The 24,378-nt window shown below is 37.5% G+C and overlaps 1 protein-coding gene and 1 long non-coding RNA gene across 6 annotated transcripts in view; one reads left to right on the top strand and one right to left on the bottom strand.

Moving 5' to 3' along the window:
• LOC132673484 (uncharacterized) overlaps window positions 1-24,219 on the top strand; it is a 30,584-nt gene extending 6,365 nt beyond the window's left edge. The window contains exons 2-4 of one of the 2 annotated variants that reach the window (XR_009608074.3): window positions 876-986; window positions 1,209-1,265; window positions 23,100-24,219. This is a non-coding gene — a long non-coding RNA (uncharacterized LOC132673484). Of the gene's footprint in view, window positions 1-870; window positions 987-1,208; window positions 1,266-23,099 lie in introns of both variants that reach the window. The other variant, XR_009608075.3, reaches the window with a different exon arrangement.
• The window catches only part of FOXJ3 (forkhead box J3), a 147,312-nt gene that overhangs the window by 79,018 nt on the left and 43,916 nt on the right, over window positions 1-24,378 (bottom strand). For all 4 annotated transcript variants that reach the window (XM_060626158.2, XM_060626159.3, XM_060626157.3 and 1 more), the window contains exons 3-4: window positions 17,203-17,527; window positions 4,113-4,187 (exon numbers count right to left, since the gene is read on the bottom strand). In XM_060626158.2, the coding sequence (XP_060482141.1) occupies window positions 4,113-4,187; window positions 17,203-17,527 (400 nt within the window). The remainder of the gene's footprint in view (window positions 1-4,112; window positions 4,188-17,202; window positions 17,528-24,378) is intronic.

Raw genomic sequence — 24,378 nt, 5'->3', positions numbered from 1 at the left:
TAATTAATTATGCAATTATTGAAACCACTTCCTATTATCTTTCATTTCCTTTAAAATCAAAGTACCATTTTTCTGAGTTGGAGAAGAGGGAAAAGGGTTGAGAAATGATGAAGGTAGAAAGCAAAGAAAGACATTTTTTTTTTTAAGTAAATTTAGCTGATAGGCTCTGTTTTCCCATAATGTGAAAATATTTACCTTCCTTTAAGTTAATTAAGAGGCATGTGTGAATAAAAGGCAGGATAAGAAGACTTTAACAACAACAACAATTAGATTAAAAAAACAGACAAAAATACAGAAAATAAAGCTAATGAAAAGAGAAGAGATAAAAGGCAGAAATAATTTAAAAAAAAAATGGAGATGGACTAAAACATACAGAAACATGGTTGTAATCAAGGGAAAAGGGGCACCTGGGTGGCTCAGTCGGTTAAGTGTCCCACCCTTGGTTTCTGCTCAGGTCATGATCTTACCATACATGAGAGTTCGAGCCCCACATCAGACTCTGCACTGACAGCATGGAGCCTACTTGAAATTCTCTCTCTGCCCCTCCCCCACTTGCTCTGTCTCTCTCAAAATAAATCAATAAACTTTAAAGGGGGTTGGGGGAGAGAAAATAGAAATCTGTCCCACAAAAGACAGAGTTATGGCTGCAAAATGTAATTTCATTTTGTGTTTCTTTTTAAAGAAAGTATAATGTGGCTATTTGAAATTAGTTTAAGGGAACATAGGAAAATCAATGTCAGCCCATTAATGTACATGGGAGAAATTCAAATATTAAGGGTTTTTATGACAAAGATTTCTAGAAAATGAAGAAGTGAATCAGGAATAAATAATCATATAAAAATATCTGTAATTCATCAACACTCTTCCAAGTTTAGGTCGGCCTTCATATCTCTCCGGTAATCCACTGAACAGGAAGCCATACAAATGAAAATAGAGGGAAAAAGACGCTGGACACACTACTTCTACCTCTACCTCTTGGACCCAATGTGAGTCATGGAAGCAGCTAGTAAAATCCTAAGGGGTTAAAGTCCACCCCATACCCAAGACAGAAAACTACTCCCACCCCACCTTGGCTCAATGGTTTTCTCCCACTGTGGTGAGGGTGGTTTTGGAAAAGCTCCTCAAATGCCAGGAAACACTGTAATACAAAAAGAAAAAACAATTCATAAGTACCAAAACTTAACTAACATTTTGGTCTCCCTCTCAAGGAAGATTGGTACAGCAGAAAAAGCATTAGTCTAAGAAACAAGGAACCAAGAAACCAGGTATGTTCTGCTTGCTCAGCAGGCGTTCTAAGATGTTTGCTCTATTCCAGGTGACTCGGTGGGGGAGGACACCAAACACCCCCCTTCTGCTAAGGGTTAGTAAACTAGTAGAACAGAAGCCAGAATAAACTAGGAGAATAGAAGCCAGAAGCTGCTGATGGTCATCTCTGCCATTAACTGGGATGAAAAAAGAAGCCATCAGAGAAGTTAGCAGAACTAAGGGATGTAAAGAGACATTTGTGGTAGAACCAGGCTCCAGCTCGTCCTGTAGATGTTTAGTCCCTTCAGTTGGTCTGTAGTTGGGTTACTGTGACTGCAAGTAAGTCTGGCCAATTGGGCTCTTATTCCACACTAAACCTGGACAAGTCATTCTTCATTTACTGGCCTGAGTTTCCTCTTCTATCAAATGGGCTAGATCTGAAGTTTTTCAAAATGTTTTTTAGGCAATGGGATTTTTAAACAAAAATCATATTTTGATATCAAAAATTAAAATGATTTGATTCATATAAATTTTATAAGATGAGATTTACAACATTTACTTCTGACCAAAATAAGTAAGAACAATGGGTATTTAAATCTCACCTTGAGACTGGAAAAAAAAAATGTATCTATTATTAATATACTGTACTTTATAAGATTAAATGTATGGTATTTACTATTGTGACCCAAATCAATGATAACAATGATGCATTTTGATTAAAACAAACTTTAAAACTGGAGACTAATGGTAAAAGTTGAAATCTGTTATTAACTTCTCAGGATTCTATTTATTTCTGCATTTTGTTTTGGTTGCATGTTAAGACAATTCTGATTCAAAAAGAATAGTTGAAGAGTAATATATGTTTTCTACATCTGCCTTATCCATGACACTATTTAATTAAAGGTGGAGAAAAGTTTTAGGTTCTGCACAAAAGAAAACCTGACAGCACAAGCTTTTTAAAATAGATCTCCAACTGGTTAAGACTTAGTACATAATATAGTAAAGCACTCAGGTGTGTTGGTTTATTTTTTTAATGATTTAAACCTCATGTAAAAATTAAATCTGAACCAAATATTTATAAAATCCAATTAGTGCCCTCAAAGAACTCTAATAAAATAATCTCTAAACTCTTAAGAACATTTTCATTGAGATTCATATATACTCACTGCCCCCCAAAATTGTAATGAAGCAAATATAAAAAGTTACAATTCATTATTATTATTGTTTTTTTACAAATAAGCCTGCTTTAAAGAAAAGAAACAAAACCTTGGAGAATTATGAACACAGACAAATAATAAATTGGACCAAATAACCAGACTATAATAATAATTTATTCAATCTTACTGAGAACCAACTTAATGGGGCAGGTCACAGAAGGTGCTATAGAAAACTTCCACTTTTTAAGAGTGCCTGCTTTATAGTGAAAATGAGTAACTCTCCATCTCTAACCTCAAGAAATTAACCATCTAGAAGAGGATACAATACATTCATTCATTCAACAAGAGTGTGTCCTCCCTCAGTGCCACCAGCTACTGTCCAAGCAACTGGAGCTAAAAAGTGAACAATATACATGATTCCCTACCCTCATAAGTTTAGACTTTAACCCAAGGACAGTAGATAAACAATGAAGATTTTAAACACAGAAAACATGTGATTAGCTTAACATTTTTGAAAGACAGCACTGGCTACTTTGTGAAAGTTACTATACATTGTAGGTAGTAAACCCAAGAATCGAACATTCAGAAGCTACTGCAATGATGACAAAGTAATAGGAAATCAAGAGGGAACAACAAACTCAGCTGAAGTACATGGAAACAAAAAGCTTCAGAGAAGTAATGCTGTAGCTCAATCTTAAAAGACCCAAGGAGCAGGCCAGGTAAGCAGAGAAAGAGAGTTTGTGCAGCAAGAGAAGATCATATGAAAGGCATGAGAAACTTTAAGTAGTTCCTCACAGTGGGTCTTGAACGAGAATCATAGCTAGAAAGGCAGATCAAGGAAAAGCATAAAGGGTATTTGACAACACAAGGAAACATCTCCAAGACACGGGGAGTACTTTTAAGCAGGGTGGTAACATAACCAGGCTTACTAAAATTTTAGAAACATTCTTTCAGGGATGGTTAGCTTAAAACACCGGCTGGTTCCAGCCAAACAACAATGCACGTTTGCCAACAGATACACTCTCTCAAAGTCCTAATCTAATAATTTATCATGACAATGAAATTATGGTCTAACAGAGTCCTCTGAGGTTTAGAAGCCAAGTAACTAGTACCAAGTTCAGGGAACACTGCAGTTAATATGACTATTAAAACCAAAAAGAGGAGAAGTCTCTGTAGATAAAATACTAAAAGTGTACTGGTGGCAGGATATAAACGGAATGCAAAGGAAAAAACAGCAACTAAGAAAACAAGGAACATACAATTTTATTTCAGGGTAAGAATTACTTCTATGTGTTGTCAAGATCTACCAAATCTACCTCCTACATGCAATAAATAACAAACTGTGGTTCCTGACAAGCAGTTCAAAAACCAAATTTAAATTAATATACAGTACTTAATAACCAAAGAGAAACAAGATTAGAAGTACTAAACTTTAACAGAAGACCAGCTCTACACTAGCTAACTTCGACTGCTTAAAAAGAATGCTGTCTCTGCCTAGTTGGTCCTTGAAGATTACCAATTAAAATGGGGATGAGGTAGGGTGAAGTGAAAAAGGATCAGGAAGGTTCCTAATCAATGAACTAGGCATGTTCTTGAGTGCTCTCATTCCAATTCTGTTTCTCTATATATAAAAGACATTACTCAGATACAAACGTGATAACAGATATAATGAAGAATCCAATTATTTTATCTTAAGATAATGAATCCTACCTTTCCGGGGTCATCCTTTGATCGAGGCACTTTAAGGAAACACTTGTTCAGTGACAGATTATGTCGTATGGAGTTCTGAAATTAAAGAAGAGAAGCCACAGGGTCATTGGAAATCCAAAAAACCAAATCCCATCTTTAAAAACAGAATCAGGGGATGCCTGGTTGGCTCAGTTGGTTAAGCGTCCAACTCTTGGTTTCAGCTCAGGTCATGATCTCATGCTTTCATGAATTTGAGTCCTGCATTAGGCTCTGCGCTAGCAGCACAGATGCTGCTTAGGATTCTCTGTCTCCCTCTTTGCCCCACTCCCACTTGCGCGGTCTCTCTCAGAATAAACTTAAAAAAAAGTAAAACAACAACAGAATCAGGAGTCTAAATATCTCTATGCATAGAATACAATTTCAAGTAGAATAAGCTTTTTAAATGAGCTTCAGATTTAAATCTTTCTGGGGGGTGCCTGGGTGGCTCAGTTGGTTAAGTATCCATCTTCAGCTCAGATCATGATCTCATGGTTTGTGAGTTCAAGCCCTGCATCGGGCTCTGTGCTGACAGCTCAGAGCTTGGAGCCTGCTTCAGATTCTGGGTCTCCCTCTCTTTCTGCCCCTCCCCTGCTCATGCACATGTGCACACACACTCTCTCTCAAAAATAAACATTAAAAGAAAAAAATTGTTAACCTTTCCAATTTTCAAATTATCAACGCTGAAAAAAATTCCACTGTGCCATTACAAAATGAGTGTATAAATGCCAATTAGGTTCTTACTACAATGAGAAGATTACTACATGAGAAGACACTGGCTACAGAGGGCTAGCAAGAACACCTACATTCCACAGTGCGGCAAGAAAGAATAACCATCTTGGATGACAGGAAAATGCACTTGAAGACCTGAAGAATCTGTGAAATAGGAAATCTTTTCATGAATAAGTAGGACTGTGCCATAATTTTTATAGAAAATAACCAAAGGCCATTTCTTTTTAATGAAATGCTCCAAATCCATTCCATAAATTTTGTTCCACAACGGCCAGGTATTTGGTAGAGAGGGACTCCAACTGCATTTAGCCACTACTTAGAATTTTAGGAGGCATATTTTGGCATAATGTCTATTTTATTTTTTAACATAAAATTCAGAACTCTAACAATAATGCCTATATGAAAATTCCCCTCTCACAGGGTAATACTGGCATTAAAAAAGTTTTTAAAAGATGACCATAGAACATAAATTCAAGCCTATCTTATCAAAACATCAATTGAAAACTTATGAATGGGAGTTCCACCTCTGCTTGGGTAAGTAAAAATAAAACCCTATTTTTGAGCCACACTGGGGAGCTAAAGCTACAAGGCAGACCAATAAATTAAATTCCTGAGAAGGACAAGCCCAAAGAGAAAAGGGACAAGTTGTCTCACCTTTTGGCAGAGTATAGGAGAAAGAGGCGGCCACCATCCAAGCATGTAAGAAGCTAGCTAAAATTTGAAAGGCCAAGGGCTAGTGTGTCAGTTTAGAGTACCAAGGGCCCCAAATAGAAGGGAAGTTCCCACTCACTCTTCAAGCTCTTCTCCATGGGCCTTTACTATATGCTCACAAAAAAAGAATGGGGATAGGAAAGGAGAACAAAGAAAGTCTCCCTAGTGGCATAGGCAGGAAGTAATAGCTCTAAGTGGAAGACAAAGTCCTACCACGTTTGACAGATTTCACAAAGCCAAAGCCTTAACTGTGAGGTAAGAACAGCAAAACTTCTCACAGGACTCTGGCAAAGATAGCTTTCGAGAGAACAGAAACAAAAACCCTTCTCAAGACACAAGCAAAGATCTACCGCTGGCTGGTAGAGGAAAGATAGAAGCAAAAACAGTTTTATCTCTGAGACAACTGTCAGAAACTACCTTGGGTCCAGGACCCTACATCAAAAGCAACTACAGATACAGGCTAGAATGGCTGAAGGAAAGAAACACTGAAGAAGCCCCACCTAAGTCCAAGGGCCTGAGTAAGACTGAGGCTGAATCAAGAAAACAGAAGGGCGCCTGGCTGGCTCAGTGGGTAGAGCATGTGACTTGATCTTAAGACCAGCAGATTAAGCCCCACATTGGGCACAGGTATTACTGAGAAGAGAAGAGAAGAGAAGAGAAGAGAAGAGAAGAGAAGAGAAGAGAAGAGAAGAGGCGATGCGACGCAACAAGACAGCGGAAATGCACAGCCTCTACCACAAGCCTAGCAGTGAATAACACACACTAACGACATATTGACAGAGGAGGCACAGGAGCATGGAGAGAGACCCCCATTTGTAGCAAGGTAGGCAGAGACAACTAACAGCTAAAGAGAAAGCAGGAAAACAGAAAATTCTACAGCACCCATGCCCCTCATTCCAAGCACAGGTAGTAAAACCCTACTGCTAGAGGAATGCAAAATCTATGGTATACTGAAGGTAAAGATACCAACAACAAAACCCAAATCCAACTCAACTATTGACAAATCGACTCAATTTCCCATACAAATGGCCTGAGGAAAAAAAAAAAGAGTCTGTGCATCTACAAGTATAAATACCATTTATCTCAATCTCTACCACTCTTTTCTACACACATTATCTGGCACTCAAAAATTATACGACACATTAGAAATGCAAGGAAAAACAAACATATTGACATGAGATAAAATCATCAATACTCAACTGAAAGGTGTTAGAACTATCAGACAGGAAATTTAAAATAACTATGACTAATATGTTCAAGGACCAAGTAGAAAAAGTGGTAACGTGCATAAAGAAGTGGGAAATTTCTACAGATATATGGAAATTGTAAGAGTCAAATGTAAAGGGGTGCCTTGCTGGTTCATCTGGTACAGCATGTGACTCTTGATCTCAGTATCATGAGTTCAAGCCCCACAGTAGGTATGGAGCCTACTCAAAAAAATAAAATACACACACACGTGTGTCTGTGTATATATTTATTTATTATATATTTATATATACATATGTGTGTGTGTGTGTGTATATATATATATATATACACACACACACACACACAATGTAAATGATATGAATAAAAAAACATGATCAAAAATAAAGAATTCCCAAGATGGGTTCATCAGTAGACTGGACACAATCAGAGAAAGGCTCAGATATCCTGAGGATACATCAACAGAAATGATCCAAATTGACTCACACATGTACATAAAACTTACACACACAAGATATTTCAAGAACTATGGAATAATATATATATTGTGAGTCCTAGAAGGAGAAAAAGTATGGGGCAGAAGAAAAATGTGAAGAAGTAACAGCCAAGAATCCTCTGTAAGACATGTAGGACATCAAATCAAAGATGTAAGAATTTCAGAGATCACCAAGAAGAAGAAATTAAAAATTCACACACATATATTCATTATAGATCAAAATGGTGAAAACCAAAATGAAGAGAATGTCTTGAAGGCAACAAGAGGAAAAAAATGATGTACAGAGCAATAAAAATAAAAATCGTAGCAGAACTCTCAAAAACTATGCAAGTTAGGGGCACCTGGCTGGATCAGTCGGTTAAGCTTCCAACTTTGGCACAGGTCATGATCTCAGTGTTCGTGAGTTTGAGCCCTGTGTTGGGCTCTGTGTTGACAGCTCAGAGCCTGGAGCCTGCTTCAGATTCTGTGTGTCCCTCTCTCTCTGTCCTTCCCCTGCTCATGCTCTCTCTCTCTCTCTCAAAAATAAAGAAACATTAAAAAAAAAATTACAAAAAAAAAACAAAACTATGCAAGTTAGAAGACAACAGAATAACATCTTTAAATACTAAAAGAAAAACTATTCATATGCAGTGAAAATATCCCTCAAAAATGAGGGCAAAATAAAGACTTCCAGACAAGAAAAAGCTGTAAGAATCTATTTTGAATAGTGCCAGGGGGCTGGTAATATTATCAGGAAGTCTTCAGGCAGAAGTATGATAAATAGAAACTTGGATCTCAAAAAGAAAGAGTTCCAGAAACTGTAAAAATGAAGGTAAATTTTAAAAACCCTTTTTCTTATTGGGTGCCTGGGTGGCTCAGTAAGTTAGATGTCCCCTTCTTGGTTTTGCATCAGGTCATGATCCCATGGTTTGTGAGCTTGAGCCCCGCATCAGGCTCTGTGCTGACAGTGTGGAACCTGCTTGGGATTCTCTCTCTCCCTCTCTCTCTCTCTGCCCCTCCCCTGCTCATGCTCCCTCTCTCTCAAAATAAATAAACTTAAAAAAATAAATAAAAACACTTTTTCGTATTTATAATACCTTTAAAATGTAACTGTCTAAAGAAAATGTAACAATTACATGGTTTATAACATGTGAAAGTAAAATGTACAATGATAGCACAAAAGATGGGTCAAAAGAATTAGAAATATAAGGTTTATAAAGTTCTTACACTATACATAAAATGGTATACTTGAAGGTAGGCTGTGATAAGATAAAGATGTATGTGGTAATAGCTAGAGCAGCCACTAAAACAAAATTTAGGAAAAGGTATAATAAACTTATAGCAGAGATAAAATGGAATCATAAAAAATAGTCCAAATATAAAAAGAACTAATCAGATAAACTGGCATTCACCTAACCACCTTAGAAGTTCAACAGGGGGGGAAAAAAATCAAGATGGTCATGTTTTTTCTAAATGGCCAAAGAGGAAGAACACATCTCTACTTGAGGCTTCCTCCTCTACAGAAAGTTTAAATGTTGGAAATAATCAAGGCTCTGCTCTAAGTCTTTTTTTCATTTCTACATTTGCTGCCTACGAAAATATCATCTACAGTCACGGCTTCGATGACCATCTGTGACAATCTATCTAGACCTCAAAACTACACCTGTTTCCTGAGTTCCAAACATATATTTTTAACAATCTACTGGACATCTCCAGAAACACCTAAAACTCGGAATGTCTAAAATTAAACTCGATCTTTATCCCCAGTGTGATCTTCCAGTTTTCTCTTCTGAGGTTAAAAGCAGTTATTCACATAACAGCTCCAATCAGAAAGCTGTAAAACATCCTTAACTCTTCCTTCTTCCTCACCATCTAAAACAAATCTGTTACCAGATATTAAGTCTACCTTTGATCTACCTACTTTATTCCATCTCTACCATGCTCCTTCCTGAGGCAGTTATCTCTTCATAAGGTAAATTCAGTATTACTTAAAACTTTTCCATGACTTCCCACTGCACTTAGGATAAAATCCAAAATCCTTAACAAAGCTTCCAAAGGCCCTTCATGATCTGACCCCACCTCCTTACCTTGCTGTCCATACTCATCCTCTCCAATGTTCTTTCTCACTACTAGGCTTTCCATTTGTTGCTCCCCCTGCAAAGATGACTGTCCCTGGTATTACCCCATCCCCTTCACTTAAATGACTCTACTCAACTTTCAATTCATTCTTGACTTAAACATCAGTTCTTTTTTTTTTTTTTTTTTAAGTAGGCTTCACACCCAGTGTGGGGCCCAATGCAGGGCTTGAACTCACGGCCCTGAGATCAAGAGTTGGACACTTAATCAACTGAGTCACCCAGGAGTCCCAACATTAGTTCTTTAGAGAAGTCCTTTCTGACTTTTCTTGACAGGTTAGCTCTCATTATAATAAATTTATCACCCTGGATTTCTCATCACACTTGTAATTATTTAATGTCTTCTTCCTATATACTGCATCCTATACCAAAATGTAAGTAGGCTCCATAAGGGTGGGAACCTTGTCTATCAACTCACAACCTAGAATATAATGCTTTTCATACTGTAATCCCAAATCTGTTGAAAACAATACCAAAAGCATATTGAGAAAGTAAAAATACCCAGAAAGATACCAAAGCCAAGACAAGAATATAGACACACACAATTAAGAAAAGAGATTACTGGGGGACCTGGTGGCTCAGTCAGTTTGATATCGCAGTTCATGAGTTCAAGCCCCACATCGGGCTCTGTGCTGGAGCCTGAAGCCTGCTTTGGATTTGAGGTCTCCCTCTCTCTCTGCCCCTCCCCCACTCATTCGCTCTCTCTCCCTCTCCCTCTCTCAAAAATAAATAAAACATTTTTTAAAATTAAAAAAAAAAAAAAAAAGAGATTATTTCATACAACCTGGGCAGAACCTACCTCTAATAATCACAAGAAAAGAAGTTGGGAGAGTAGAGAGGTAGATATAATTTAAATGGTCTAAGTTAATGTGGAGAAAAATGGCCCAGGTTAAACAATTAACCAAGGCATATTGCTTGGGTTTGAAAATCCAAGCCCCAAGTGTGGTTTCTCAAAAGTACTGTCTACCTGCACTAGAATTAAGATGAATTTTAATGCAGATTCCTAGGCTCCATCCAAGATGACTAATTCAAAATCTCTGGAGTTGTGACCCAGGAATCTAAAATTTAAAAACATTTAAAAAAAAAATTTTAAGTTTATTTATTTTGAAGGGGGAAGGGGGAGGGAAAGGAATCCTAAGCAGGCTGCTGTCAGCACAGAGCCCTACGTGGGGCTCCAACTGACAAACCATGAGATCATGAACTGAGCCCAAATCAAGAGTGGGACACAACCAACTGAGCCACCCAGGTGCCCCTAAATTTTAAAAACATTCAGGGCGCCTGGGTGGCTCAGTTCGTTAAGCGTCCAACTTTGCCTAAGGTCACATCTCACGTTTACGAGTTCAAGCCCCTCATGGGGCTCTGCTGAGAGCTGGGAGGCTGGAGACTGCTTCAGATTCTGTGTCTCCCTCTCTCTCTGCCCCTCCCCTGCTTGCACTCTATCTGTCTCTATCTCTCTCAAAAGTAAACATTAAAAAAAAATTTTTTTAAACATTCTAAGTGATTTTTACTTTAAACTTGAGTTTAAATGGGAACCTCCAATTCAAATTAACTACCACATTCCTACCTGTATCTTTTTTTCCCCCACTGTGAGAACCTTGGTTCCCCCACAACATCAATATATGTACTCATTTTTTCTACCCTACCATGCACATAAAATAGTTTCAGAATTGTTCCCAACTTCCCAACTTCTTTTCTCGGGGTTACTGGAGGTAGAGACAGCCTCTAGCGAAAAACCACTAGACAAATCCATTAAGTAAAGGTCATAATTTCTTTGCAATTCTTTTCAACCTTAGTATGTATCCCATGAAAACAACAGAATGCTCTTTAAGTTTTTTGAATTTTTTTTGTGTGATTATTTTATCCATTTGATATGATATACAGCTTATTTGTTTCTGCTTATATTCAGTTCCAAGGTTTCCTTTTTCCATCCTGTTTGATTATATGTAATATTTTTTAGATGTGTAAAACACTTACATGGCTTAGAACTAAATAAAAAGATATACTTGAAGTCTTATTCTTGTCTATATCCCTTCTACCTGAGTTCCATCCAACCTCCATGGTTAACTATGTTCACTACATTTCTAGTTTATTATTCCTAAGTTTCTTTTTGTAACAATAAGCAAATATGTATTTTTCTCCCCCCACACACACACATAAAAAGTGGCACAATATACCCCCACATATATATAACATTCTTTTGTATTTTTCTTTCTGTACCCTAAACTCCAGTAAGTTAATAGGCTAATTTTCTTTAGTAAAGTGAATAGCACAAAAATGTTAATTCCTTTTCCTCTAGTTCAGATTACATAATTATTCCATTATAGAAACCTAAAGAGTGTTTTTTAAATTCTTCTGGAATATTCAAAGAGTTATTTTTTTTTTAATGTTTGTTTATTTTTGAGAGAGAGAAAGAGACAGAGCATGGGGGGGGGGGGGGGGCGGGGGGCAGAGAGAGAGGGAGACACAGAATCTGAAACAGGTTCCAGGCTCTGAGGTGTCAGCACAGAGCCCGACACGGGGCTCAAACTCACAAACCGCGAGATCATGACCTGAGCCAAAGTTGGACACTTAATCCACTGAGCCACCCAGGTGTCCCAAAGAGTTATTTTTAATATTGTAATCTCCCTTCAATACTCTGGCATAAGTGAAAAGGAATTTTACCTAAATATTAGAATTTTATTTGAATTCTTTTAAATGACCATGGCAACATTTGTCCTCTGGGTGATAGAAGAAATAGTGAGCAGCACACTGTAGGAGTGTGCAAAACAAATCTAAGGATAGCAAACTGTAAAATATGAAAAGAGAAATAGGACCTGAGAAAAGGAGAAGATAAACCAGTTTCCATTTGTCTCCATTTGCAATGTTTACTTACACTATTTCTGTGTTTACAAAAATAAAATTAGAAGCAATCATGGCAAGTTCTAAGCACCTAAAACTAGGTGGAAAAGACTTTTTTAAAAGAATAATCATGAGGGATGACTGGATGGCTCAGTCTGTTAAGCATCTGACTTGGGCTCAGGTTATGACCTCACGGTTCATGAGTTTGAGCCCCGCGTCAGGCTCTACGCTGGCAATGCAGAGCCTGCTTGAGATTCTCTCTCTCTCTCTCTCTCTCTCTCTCTCTGTCCCTCCCTGCTCATGTCTTCTCTCTCAAAATAAATAAATAAGTAACTTTAAAAAATAAAAAAATTAAAGAATAATCATGAGCTGGCAATCTCTGGAAGTATTAAAGGTCTGCCTAAAGCAAGAGACTAGAACAGATAATCTCTTTGGTTCTAAGAGCAACATCATCCTCCACCTTCCCATTTCTCCCGTTCCTCCTTCTTTCCTCGTTATATCTAAATTATATCTTCCAGTTGAAACTGTAACAGTTACCTCCAAACCAGTTTCAGAATATGACTTGGGCTGGCCAGCAGCATGGAATTCAGCAGACTGGATCTGGCACTCTCAGGTGGACTTACACTTTAGTTGAAGCTGAGGTCAGACAAGTAAATGCAGTATGTAACTGATATCCATGTACTATTCACTACCAAATTTGGACCAAGCTCTTCAGCTTGGCATTCATATATTCATGGAATCTCTGCATTCTGGCTCCATCCCAATTCTTATTGGTCCCTCCCAAGAACCCCTGTAACCAACTGTTTCCTAAGAGTGTTTTTTATTTAAAAAAACAAACAAAAAAACCTAAATCTTACTCTTCTTCAAAACAGAGCTCAATTACACTTCCTCAATACTTTTCTACTGATTCACCCTTCCTGTATTCTCATAACACTTACTTAGTCTTTTTGCCACTCACTTTAGAACCTCATCACACTTCCTATAAGCTCTTCTAAATTTTCACAGCACTTATTAGTTTCACCCCTCATTTAACACTCTTTTGCTAAGTCACATATACAGTAGTTATTATTATGGCTTACACACAGTAGGTGTGCCCAATTAGTCAATTCATCGTAGCACAGCACTCTCTCTATTACAGAGCTGTTTACATACCATCATAATTCCTTGTTTATATATATCCCCCTTATCCATTAAAGATTATAAGCTTCCTTAAGGGCCCTGTGCTATGTTTCTTAGTACTGCCAAAGCCCAACATACTGCTCATAAGAGTATGTAAATAAATCCTTTTCAAATTTAATGAATGAAAGACTAAATTAGCTGAAAACAAGAGGATATGATCTAGAATAGTGATTGGAAATTTGTAGTCCATAAACTGAACTCACTCAACAGACTCATGTTTGGCCTGCACAGTATTTAAGAAAACGAGAACTAACAACATTTAGAAATTGGGAAACTGCACACAAAATCCAGATTTCTGGGAAAAAATTGTTAAGATCTGACATATGCCCTAAAAACCACAAGTGCCTGCTCCACATTAGACATGCACTCCTCAGGCATCTTTTTTGCTTTGCTCTTTTATGTCACCTCTCTGGTCCCTGCAAGTATGTAAGTTTACAACCAGTGATATAGACCCATGAATCTCTGGTGGGCTTTCTAAGCCACTTATTCAAATTTGGGGCATTTCTACTCCCTACCTACTGTGTTTTTCCAATGCTAAACAAGTTTATCAAAATCTGCTAGCCTTCCCTCATCCTCAATCTTGATAAAAGGACTCTACTGTATAGTAGTGCCTAGTAGTAAAGCCAGAAAACACAGCTTAGATAGATCACTATACTTAGTTAGAATGAGTTTTTTCTTTTTGATTCATGGATCAAATTTTATTATGTATTTCCTCCACTGAAATATTCTGTAAGAATAGACTCTTATTCAAATTATACGATTTACAATCACTTCTCATACCGAGTCAGCCAGTTAAGAGACAGTTCATCCTGGCAAATTAAATTCAATAAACATTTATACATTGTTTGCAAAATTATAGGCCCTGCACAATGGTTAAGGCATGAGATTTGGTATCTCCAAATCTACCAAGTCTGGTACCAAATATTGGCTCCTCTCTTCTATAGCTGAGAAACTCTATAAAGTTACTTCTTCTCTAAGCCTTAGTTGCCTTACTTTTCAAATTTGGACAGTAACGGTACTTATTTCCTAATACTGTGGTGTGACTTAAAAAGACAAAGATGTAAGAAGGCACTTTGGCATGTAGTGCCTGACACACAGAAAATAATAAAAGAAGCTATCATTTAAGTACTTGAGTACAGAAATAAAAACTAATGAAACAAGATATTTAAACAAAATTCTCTAAATCTATGATACTGTCATTAACCAAGCATATGGAAACACAAGAGATTAGTTCTATAGGGAGGAGAGAGGTAACATATGAGCCAAAAGAACAAATAGGATAATGCCAAATAGAAAAAAAGGCAGAAGGGAGAAAGTCTAAGGACACGTAAGAGACAAACAAAAGCAAGAAAAAAAAAAAAATCACAGTTTTTATTTCCAGGGACAGCTAGTAGGTTGGAATAGGCAAAAAAAAAAAAAAAGATACATGCGAAGGAACTTGAGACACTTGATTGTCTAGCATGGTACACAGTACAATGCATAAATCAGTAAATGCCTTTAATAAATCTAGTCAAACAAAAAAGACAAAAGTGTTGAGACAGGAAGGCTTAAGAAAAAAAAAAGAGTAACTACCATCTAAAGCTCTATAAACTCCCTTTTTTCCACATGCACATACACACATACACAACATACGACTGGGTAATTCCCGTATAGGAAAATAAACATAACGTGTGCAGGCACAAAAATAAGTTGAATTATTTGTTGCAGAATATAAATTAGGTAGGAAACCAATGTGACGGTCCATCAAAAAGCCCAGATGAGGAACCAGGGCTTCTTAAAGAACTGGTTAATTTTAGGGCTAAACAGGAATGATACAAGATGAGCCTGGAACATCTTGTGGTGCCAGGAAGTTAAGAAGGGCTAAACAAAATAATAGGGCCATGTCAAAAGGGCACAGGAGCCAACTTGCAAGACCCCTGATGGCCAAAGCTGCAACAATTTGAATAACAAATGACAGCACAAAGAATAAATGCCCATGAGTGGATACTATGCAAATAAATGATTAAGTAAATAAAAGGGGAATAAAGAACAAATCTTCCATACAGAAGAGTCCCAATTAGGGGCGCCTGGGTGGCTCAGTTGGTTGGGCATCTGACTTTGGCTCGGGTCATGATCTCACAGCTTGTTAGCTCGAGCCCTGCATCAGGCTCTGTGCTGACAGCTCGGAGCCTGGAGCCCGATTCGGATTCGGTGTCTCCCTCTCTCTCCCTCTCTCTCTCTGCCCCTCCCCCCACTCACACTCTGTGTCTCTCTCTCAAAAAATAAATAAGCATTAAAAAAATTTTAAAAAGGAGAGCCTGGGTGGCTCAGTCAGTTAAACAGCCGACTTTGGCTCAGGTCATGATCTTGTGGTCCGTGAGTTCGAGCCCTGCATCGGGCTCTGTGCTGACAGCTTGGAGCCTAGAGCCTGCTTCAAATTCTGTGTCTCCCTCTCTCTCTGTCCCTTCCCCATTCACACTATCTCTGTTTTTCAAAAATGAATACATGTTAAAAATTTTTTTTAAAAATTAAAAAAAGAAGAATCCCAATTAATATAGAGAAGGAATGAACGAAAAGAAAAAAATCACTAGTAGAAAATAATAAATACTGCTATAGTTATGATCTACCAATGAATGTTAAAATTAGCAAAAGCCTAAGAAACAGGGTACTTACTTGTATGCCCTCTAAGTAGCTCCCCAAAACATTTTATAACTTACAAAGTAATAGTAATTTAATGCAGAAACCTGAAAGACATCACCTTTACCAAAGAACCAAGGTTAACATTACCTTGTTATAAGACAGACATACTAACAGCAAGTACCTCTTGATATGACATACAGAGAAGGGCACATCATCTCTGCATTATCCTTCCCCAAAATGCATTACCTCAATCTAATCATGAGAAAACATCAGACATATCCATACTATAAAACATACCATCCAATACCATTCTACCAAACATTTCCACAAAATACCTGACAAGGACACTTCAAAAGTATCAAGGTCATAAAAGACAAGTCTAAAGAACTGTTACAGATTAGAGGAGACTAAGAAGACATGACAACTAAACATAATGCAGGATCCTGGATTAGATCCTGAATTGAATCCTGTAATATAAATGGACATTAGGAGAGAAACTGATCTGAATGAAGCCTTGGAAGTTAACAGTACTATTTAGTCAAAAGTATTGTACTAACATTAATTTCTCAGCTTTTATCACTGTACTATGTTTATATAGGTTATTAACACAGAGCAAGTGAATGAAGAACACATGGGAACCCTTTCTACTATTTATGTAACTCTTCCATAAATTTAAAATTCTTTCAAGATAAAAAGTTGAGGTCAAACTTTCACTCTTCGCAGATGACATGATACTCTATATGGAAAACCCAAAAGATTCTACCAAAAAACTGCTAGAACTGATTCATAAAGATAAAAAGTTAAAAAGAAAAAAAAAAACAAAACCATAGATGATGAAAACAATAGTAGTTGTAATACTTTTTTTTTTTTAAACCATAAACTCACTATCAACTTACCTGAACCATAGGTATTGTTTTCCAGTGAATGCTACATTATCTCTGGTCTTAATTTATGCTGTCAGTCTTGTAACATAATAAAACTCTAACAAATTGATACTCTACCAAAAATAAAGTTATTCACTTAATAAAAAAACATTTAATTTCCCTTTCTGACATCCTAAAAATGACTACTAATCAGAATTTTTTTAATTATATAAGCCTCTACAAAGCTTTATCTTTAATAGAAGCCAATATTGTTACTGTTCACAGCATAAAAATAATAATTTAAATAAAATCCTTACCTTCCAACCACTGCCAGCCTCTCTATAATATGGGAAGTTATCGCAAATCCACTGGTAAATCTCACTTAGAGTCATTTTCTTTTTGGGTGAACTATTAATTGCAAATGTAATGAGGCTGGCATAACTGTATGGAGGTTTCCCATCTTTGTGCTGTTGGACTTCTTCCTGGTCCAGTGTTGTATTTGGGTCAAGGAGTGCATTCTTCTTGGAAATTCCTGTTCCGTGTGCATTTTGTGTAGCATCAGATTTTTGGATGGCTGCTCTCATGGTGAGCTGTGGTAACCAGTCCATAGATGTTAGGCTGCTCTCCAGTTCAGATGTCATCCTGAAGGTAAATAGACTCCTTAGTCAATATCAAGGAAAGAACCCCTGCTTCTCAAAATATCCAATATTCACAAATCTAGGAGTTCCAAAGTGAGGGAAAGCCTGAGTTAAATCTGGAGGAAAAAGATTGAGTATGTTAATGACCAAACCAAATATTTAAGGGATCAATATTTCCAATCTTGTCTCTTAATTTTTTCCTCTCCAAAACACAACCAATTTGGTTTTAAAATGTTTAAAATACAGGGGCGCCTGGGTGGCTCGGTCAGTTAAGCGTCCGACTTCAGCTCAGGTCATGATCTCACAGACCGTGAGTTCGAGCCCCACGTCAGGCTCTGGGCTGATGGCTCAGAGCCTGGAGCCTGCTTCCGATTCTGTGTCTCCCTCTCTGTCTGCCCCTCCCCCGTTCATGCTCTGTCTCTGTCTCAAAAATAAACGTAAAAAAAAAAAAAAAATTTTTTTTTAAATGTTTAAAATACAGAACAATACATACACACAAAGTGATCCCAATGCCAATGTTTCTAAAAGACTGTCACTTTAAATAGGGCAACAGGATCACAGTATGAAAAATAACTCTGCAGTCCAGCTCTTTACTCACCAACACCACAGGCCCTTTAAAAACTTAAGATTGTACATCTGGCATTTCTTTTACACAAATTTTAGGGAAGTCACACAAACAAAAGAATACCCAAAGTAGAGGTCAGAGAAGTAACGGAGAAATAGGCACAGGAATTTCCAAGGAGGAAAGAAGGTAGAATTGAGCAGGTGGGAGGTAGGAAAAGCAAGCAGGATACACAAGAATAGTAAGTAGACAAGCTAGCTGGGGGAGCTGATAGAAAAGAGGAATGCAAATTCAAGGACACTGATGAACAAGAGAAAAGAGAATATGCAGTACCCAGGCAGTTAAAAAAAGCAAAACAAAACAAAAAACAAAGGCAAGGAACAAGATTAAGAATACTAAAGATCTGGGAGCATAGGATAGGAGAGATTAAATCATATAAACGGATAGCAAGAAGCATTAAAAGCTCAGGACAGGCTAATGCAAACATCCAATGATCTGGATTCTATAATGCGTTTCTCTCCAAGGCTAAAAAATGCAGGCCATTATCATCCAAAGAAAGAAACAAGAAAAAATCTACCAGGTCGACACATATTCTGGAGAAGGGAGAAAGCTGCTCCAAGAATTGAAGATAAAAATATAGAAACAAAGCCTGACACTTCACACTGTAATTGCTAACTTTCGACGGAGAATACAAACCTCTCTACCATACCGTCAAAGAAACAGGAATAATGACCCTGACAATAGAGAATTAATGAAAGACTTCTAAGTGATATCAAAATAATGGGGGGGGGGGGGGGACAAGAAACTTGAAGTACCTCAGTCAAAAGAAACAATGTGTGGTAAATAAAATCCAATACAGGCCCTTATCCCAAATGGAATATGTGCTTAGGATATGAACTTCTGGGAAGCAATACAGAATTGATAAAGAACATAGCCTCTCAAGTCAGATCAGAGTTCAAGTACTGATTCCACTAGTTATTAGCTGTGGGAAATGAAAATGTTAATATCTCTAAACTCCAGCTTTCTCTTTGGTAAAATGAAATAATAGTTCCTACAGTTAAAATACTACTTTGAGAATTAAATGTGGTAGCATTTACACAGAAGAAACATCCATCGTGTGTTAGTTAATAATATTACTCTAGGATTATCTGGCAAGGCAATGCACTATAAAGTAAACCAGATTAGGCAACAACAATTATAAATCAAAAAACAGCCAGGAGGATTCTATCTACACTGTAGTAGAGTCCTATTACCTTGCTCTTCAGAGATTTTGAACCATCGTTTTACCTTTTTCATTTCCTCAAATTCCCTCCATCTCTACTCTACACATTCCTCTGATATCTAAACTTTAAATTCCTCTACACAGCACCTTCAGAGATGTAAAACAAAAACAAAAACCTTACCATCCTGCTCTATACTCTCAGCATTATATGAAATGCTTTTTTCCCAGCATGAAATAGGTTACGGGAACTTATGGAATAAGACAACAAGATAACTCAGACATCACAGATTGTCAAATGAGTGGGCAAAGTACCCTAGATCTCAAGTTAAAGACTTGCCCCCATTCACAAAGGTAGTTAACAGTAGAACTAAAACCAGAGCCCAGGTCTCCTCATGTTCAATCCAGTAGCTTTTCTACCATACCTCATCTGTAAAGTGAGCGTAACAGTACCTACCTCACCTGATGTGAAGTACTGAGAACAGTGACTGGCAAACGGTAAGTATTCAATAAATGTTAGCTACTGGTGGTGGTGGTGATGATGCTAATAGTAGTTGCTGCTGTTATTATTATTCACATTTCATTTATAAACACCGGCAATTATTATGCCATGCTGTCATCCTATTTGCCTCAATTAAGGCTCCACTGAGTAGCTTTATTTTCTTCAAATTCCCAAAGGAGCCAGTCACATATATATTCAAAGTTACTATAAATGTACATTCCAAATTGGAATATAACTGATATTGCAGATACCCCATTCAGAACCATCTTTAATTTCTGCTTCCTTCCCCCAGTGCCACTGAAAGTTTGAGTCTCAGTAATATAAGCATGTAATCAGTAGGTACTTAATACATGTTACAACAGTTAACAAGAATTTATAATTACACATGTACAAAACCGTTAGAGTAAAATTTTGTGTATACACACACACACACACACACACACACACGAAGTATGATAAAATTTCTGGAAAACTGTAGTCCAATTAGGAAGGTCAAACATAAGGAAGAATTGAAAAAGAAAGCAAGGCTGAGCTCTGGGTGCAGTTAATAGTACAAAAAAGGGAGAGGACAACATGGACCACAGTCTTCAGAGGTAGAGAAGAAAGAACTTGGGCTAAGATTTGAAGAAAGTTAAGACCTACACAAACTAGAAAGAAAATGGTTCCTAGTCATCAAAAACACCATGAGTAAGAATCTTTCCATTGCTGTACTTATCTTCATATGGTTCTGCTAAATCAAATGTGAAGTACACTATAAAATATCTTAAACTAAAAAAAAAATTATAATGTCGTTTATTCTTGAGAGAGAAAGCATGAGTGGGGGAGGGACAGAGAGAGAAAGGGACAGAAGATCTGAGAGCAGCAAGCCCGATGTGGGGCTCAAACTCACAAACTGCAAGATCATGACCAGAGCCGAAGTTGGGATGCTCAACCGAGTTACCCAAGTGCCCCTCAAATTTAAACTCTGAAAAAGTGCGGCTTCTGTTTGCAATTTATTAAATTTTATATATTCTTAGCAGTAAGGTAAAAACTGCTTCCATTGTTGATGCATCATCTGGCTGTGGCCATGGTCCTCCATTAAACGCTAAAGCACATAAAAAAATGACCATTAAATTTGGCCAGATCATCAGTAACTTTAGAAAGAAACCTTTTAATGGAATGGTGATGACAGAAGTCCACTTGTATAAAAGAACAGATGGTGACAGAACAACAGCACGGGAGGCTCTGAGGAATCTGGTTATGGAAGTCTGGTTAAGAAATGTCAGGCCCTCATTACCTCACCTCATTCCAAGAACTTCCTAGCTGGCCTCCTAGACTCTAATTTCTTACCACCCCTCTCTGCTAATCACCTCCAGAGTCCAAGCATACCCTCTAAGAGAAATCTCTGAGCACTGTTTTCATGTCATCATGCCCAAAGACTTTCAGTGGTTTCCTTTCTCCTATTAAACTACAGGTACTTTAGTTTTTATTAATTCTTTTCTAAATTCCTGGAGCAACTATAACCTCAATTTGGTATTTACCATGCTGTTTCATATGTTTAACTGCATCATATGCTTAAGCTTTCTACCCTCACTCTCTCTTCCTCCACCTCCACATTGAGGACAGTAACCACACAACTAATACTTCAGATGCTACCTAACACCATGCCAGGTACATGTTATCCAAAAAACACAGTACTTGGATGAAGAACATTCGTTTCTGGAATGTCTTTTCCTTCTAATACTGCCTAGCTGGCTTCTACTTTTTCTTCAAGACTCAGCCCAAACACCTCCCTCTCCAGAAAGCCTGGTCAATCCATTCTTCTTATCTTCCATTTCCTAAATTAAACTAGATCCTGCTCCCATAGAATACAAATATCTCTATCCCAGGATTTATACAAGATTATAATGATCTTTATCCACCTCTCCAGAGACCATGAGGTCCTTGGAAGAAGAAACTTTCTTCTTTTCTCTCTCTGTCCAAAGCCTGGGAACATAACGGGTAAAGGGTCAATAAAAGATGGTTAAATGACTGAAATAGTGACTATCCAATGAAGGTGTGGGTGTGGTTCTTCCCAAACAAGTGAGACCATATACTTTTACAAGCTAAAAGGAAGAGATGGGGGGGGGGGGTAGGGGGGGGAAGACACGATAGCACCAGTAAGGATATCACAAGATTGAAGTCCTTTATGAACTGGAAAAAAAAAAAGTAGGACTCAAACTGACAAGTAGCACTACACAGGAACAGAGACAGTTTTAGAAGAGCAGGGAAAAATGGGGAGATGGAAGCAAAGACAAAAAGATAGTGTTACTTATGGGAGAAAGCAGGGCATGAAAACTCACGTCTGAAATTTTTCAATCTATGATATTTATTACTTAAAAAAAGTTCCGTAAGAAATCTTTTCTGCATAAAATGAAAATGTAAAACAGCATCAACATACAACAACTCAGGGTTGCCTGGGTGGCTCAGTCGGTTAAGCATTGGACTTCAGCTCATGATCTTGCAGTTCTGGAGTTGGAGTCCCGCATTGGACTCTGTGCTGACAGCTCAGATCCTGGAGCCTGCTCCACATTGTATCTCCCTCTCTCTCTCTGCCCCACCCCCGCTTGCACTGTCTCTCTTTCTCTCTCAAAAATAATAAAGATTTAAAAAACAGTTTTTAAAGATATGACAACTCAACATTAAGTCATGAAATGGGGGGAGAGGAGAGGGTTCTAATCCCACTTTATGAAACACCGCCACTGATACGATACCAAATACGCTTGCTAGCTACTTTAGCACATTGCTTGGCCTCCCTCTGCAACTTCCCTAACTCCCAAGAAGTAACCAAGGATTACTCAGGTAAGTTTTCAAGTTTTCAACAGTATCAAAAAGGGGGGAAGTGGGTAGAGATATTGCTGGCTTCCTAAATAAAGGTAAGAAGAAAACACCAAGGAAAATAAAATAAGAACAATGAGGATAATGATGTCGTGATCTAGATATTCCTGAATCCTTGCACTCTTCCTAGCATGTGGCATTTCATCTTAAAAGACTTAAGAAAAATCGTAACAAAGATTTACTCATAAGAAAAACTGAGCAAGTGAAAACTCAAAAGAAATCCTTGTAATAACCGCAGGAGTACTTCTAGTCACAGGCATTTCAAGGTATGTATATGTATATGTATATGTATATGTATATGTATATGTATATGTATATATTTTTTTAAATATATAACTCCTGTTACAGCATCTTAGCACCTAAGACAACCGGAAGCAAGGTCTATGGCAGAAAACTACTAACCGCCACCCAACATCTGTTTTTACCTTCTTCCTTAGGAATACAACCTTTCATTCTGGATGGCATTGTACCTCTTACCGTTCCTCCTCTCTGAAATGTGGACACAGTAGCTATTGCTCCAGAAGTCAGCTTGGATCACAAGGTGATCTTTGAAAATGGAAGTGACACACTGAGGATATGAGAGCAGAGAGAAGAGATCTGGGTCCTTGATTTTTTTGTGAAGCAATTGTGAAGCTGCCATCTGAGCCCTGAACTGCCTACCTTCCAGACTTCTTCTGTGTGAAACTACTACAAAAAGATATCTATCAGCAGATGAATTCAATTATTAACAAACATGAAATTTGGGACATGAAGTGGGGTGACACAAATAATAGAACCTAAAATAAGATACTCTTAAAGCAGGAGTTGATGAGGCAAACAATAACTCTGATATTGCAGGCTGGAAAGCTAGTGACCTTATTAAAGAATGAAAAGGATTTGGTCAAATTTGGTCATCTACAGAAGTTAGAAAGCAAACCATATACCAAATGAAGCTAGAGCAAGGAGAGAAATACAGGAAAATTTTAGAATGCTGGCATGTGTTGGCTCCCTCCGGTCACTTAGAACAAAGTTGTAAGAGAAATAAAATAAACTTCGATTAGAGTTGCAAGCAGAGATGGAGAAAATGCAGATTTGCTAAGGGAGGTAACTCCCTATGGCCTGCAATTTAAACTAACACTCCCATAATTTAAAGCTTTGCATAGCTGAAAAAACACCAACTGTTTCTGAAGAAGCAAAGTGAAGTAATTGAATGGTAGCTGCAAAACTGCAGCCTTGGCAATAGAGAAGACTGGTGCCTTGCCACACAAAAGCAATGATGTAAGGGTGTTGTCTTTCCACCCACGATTTCCACCACTGTTTCAAATGGCCTCATCAGAACCATCATTTCTTCAGAACCCAGAAGAGGTCAATGAACTTGAACGGGGGAAAAAATACTCTTCATTTCCACTAACTTGTGACTGAAATTTAGCATCCCCTTGAATTATGAAGTCAGACAACAAATCATAGTAGCATTAACAGTACTTGTGACTTCTGCCACCAATAAAAATAACAAATATATTCCTATCACATGCAAATGTTGCAGAATCTCAACTATTAAAGTCAACTACTTTAAAATTACGCTACTGTATTAGACTTGCCACTAGATCTTTTATTTCAAGTGTTAAAAGCACAGATATTATGACGTTTTCAAGTTAATATTTTGCCAACCATATTTCAACAGAATCAGTTTCCTGTGTAATCCTAAGTATTTTATTTTGTGAATTTTGAGACATTATT

This window comes from Panthera onca, chromosome C1 (genome assembly GCF_046562875.1).
Source record: "Panthera onca isolate mPanOnc1 chromosome C1, mPanOnc1 haplotype 2, whole genome shotgun sequence".
Lineage (NCBI taxonomy): Eukaryota > Metazoa > Chordata > Mammalia > Carnivora > Felidae > Panthera > Panthera onca.
The sequence above is the reverse complement of the archived record's forward strand: the minus strand, read 5'-3'. Positions and strand labels throughout refer to the sequence as shown.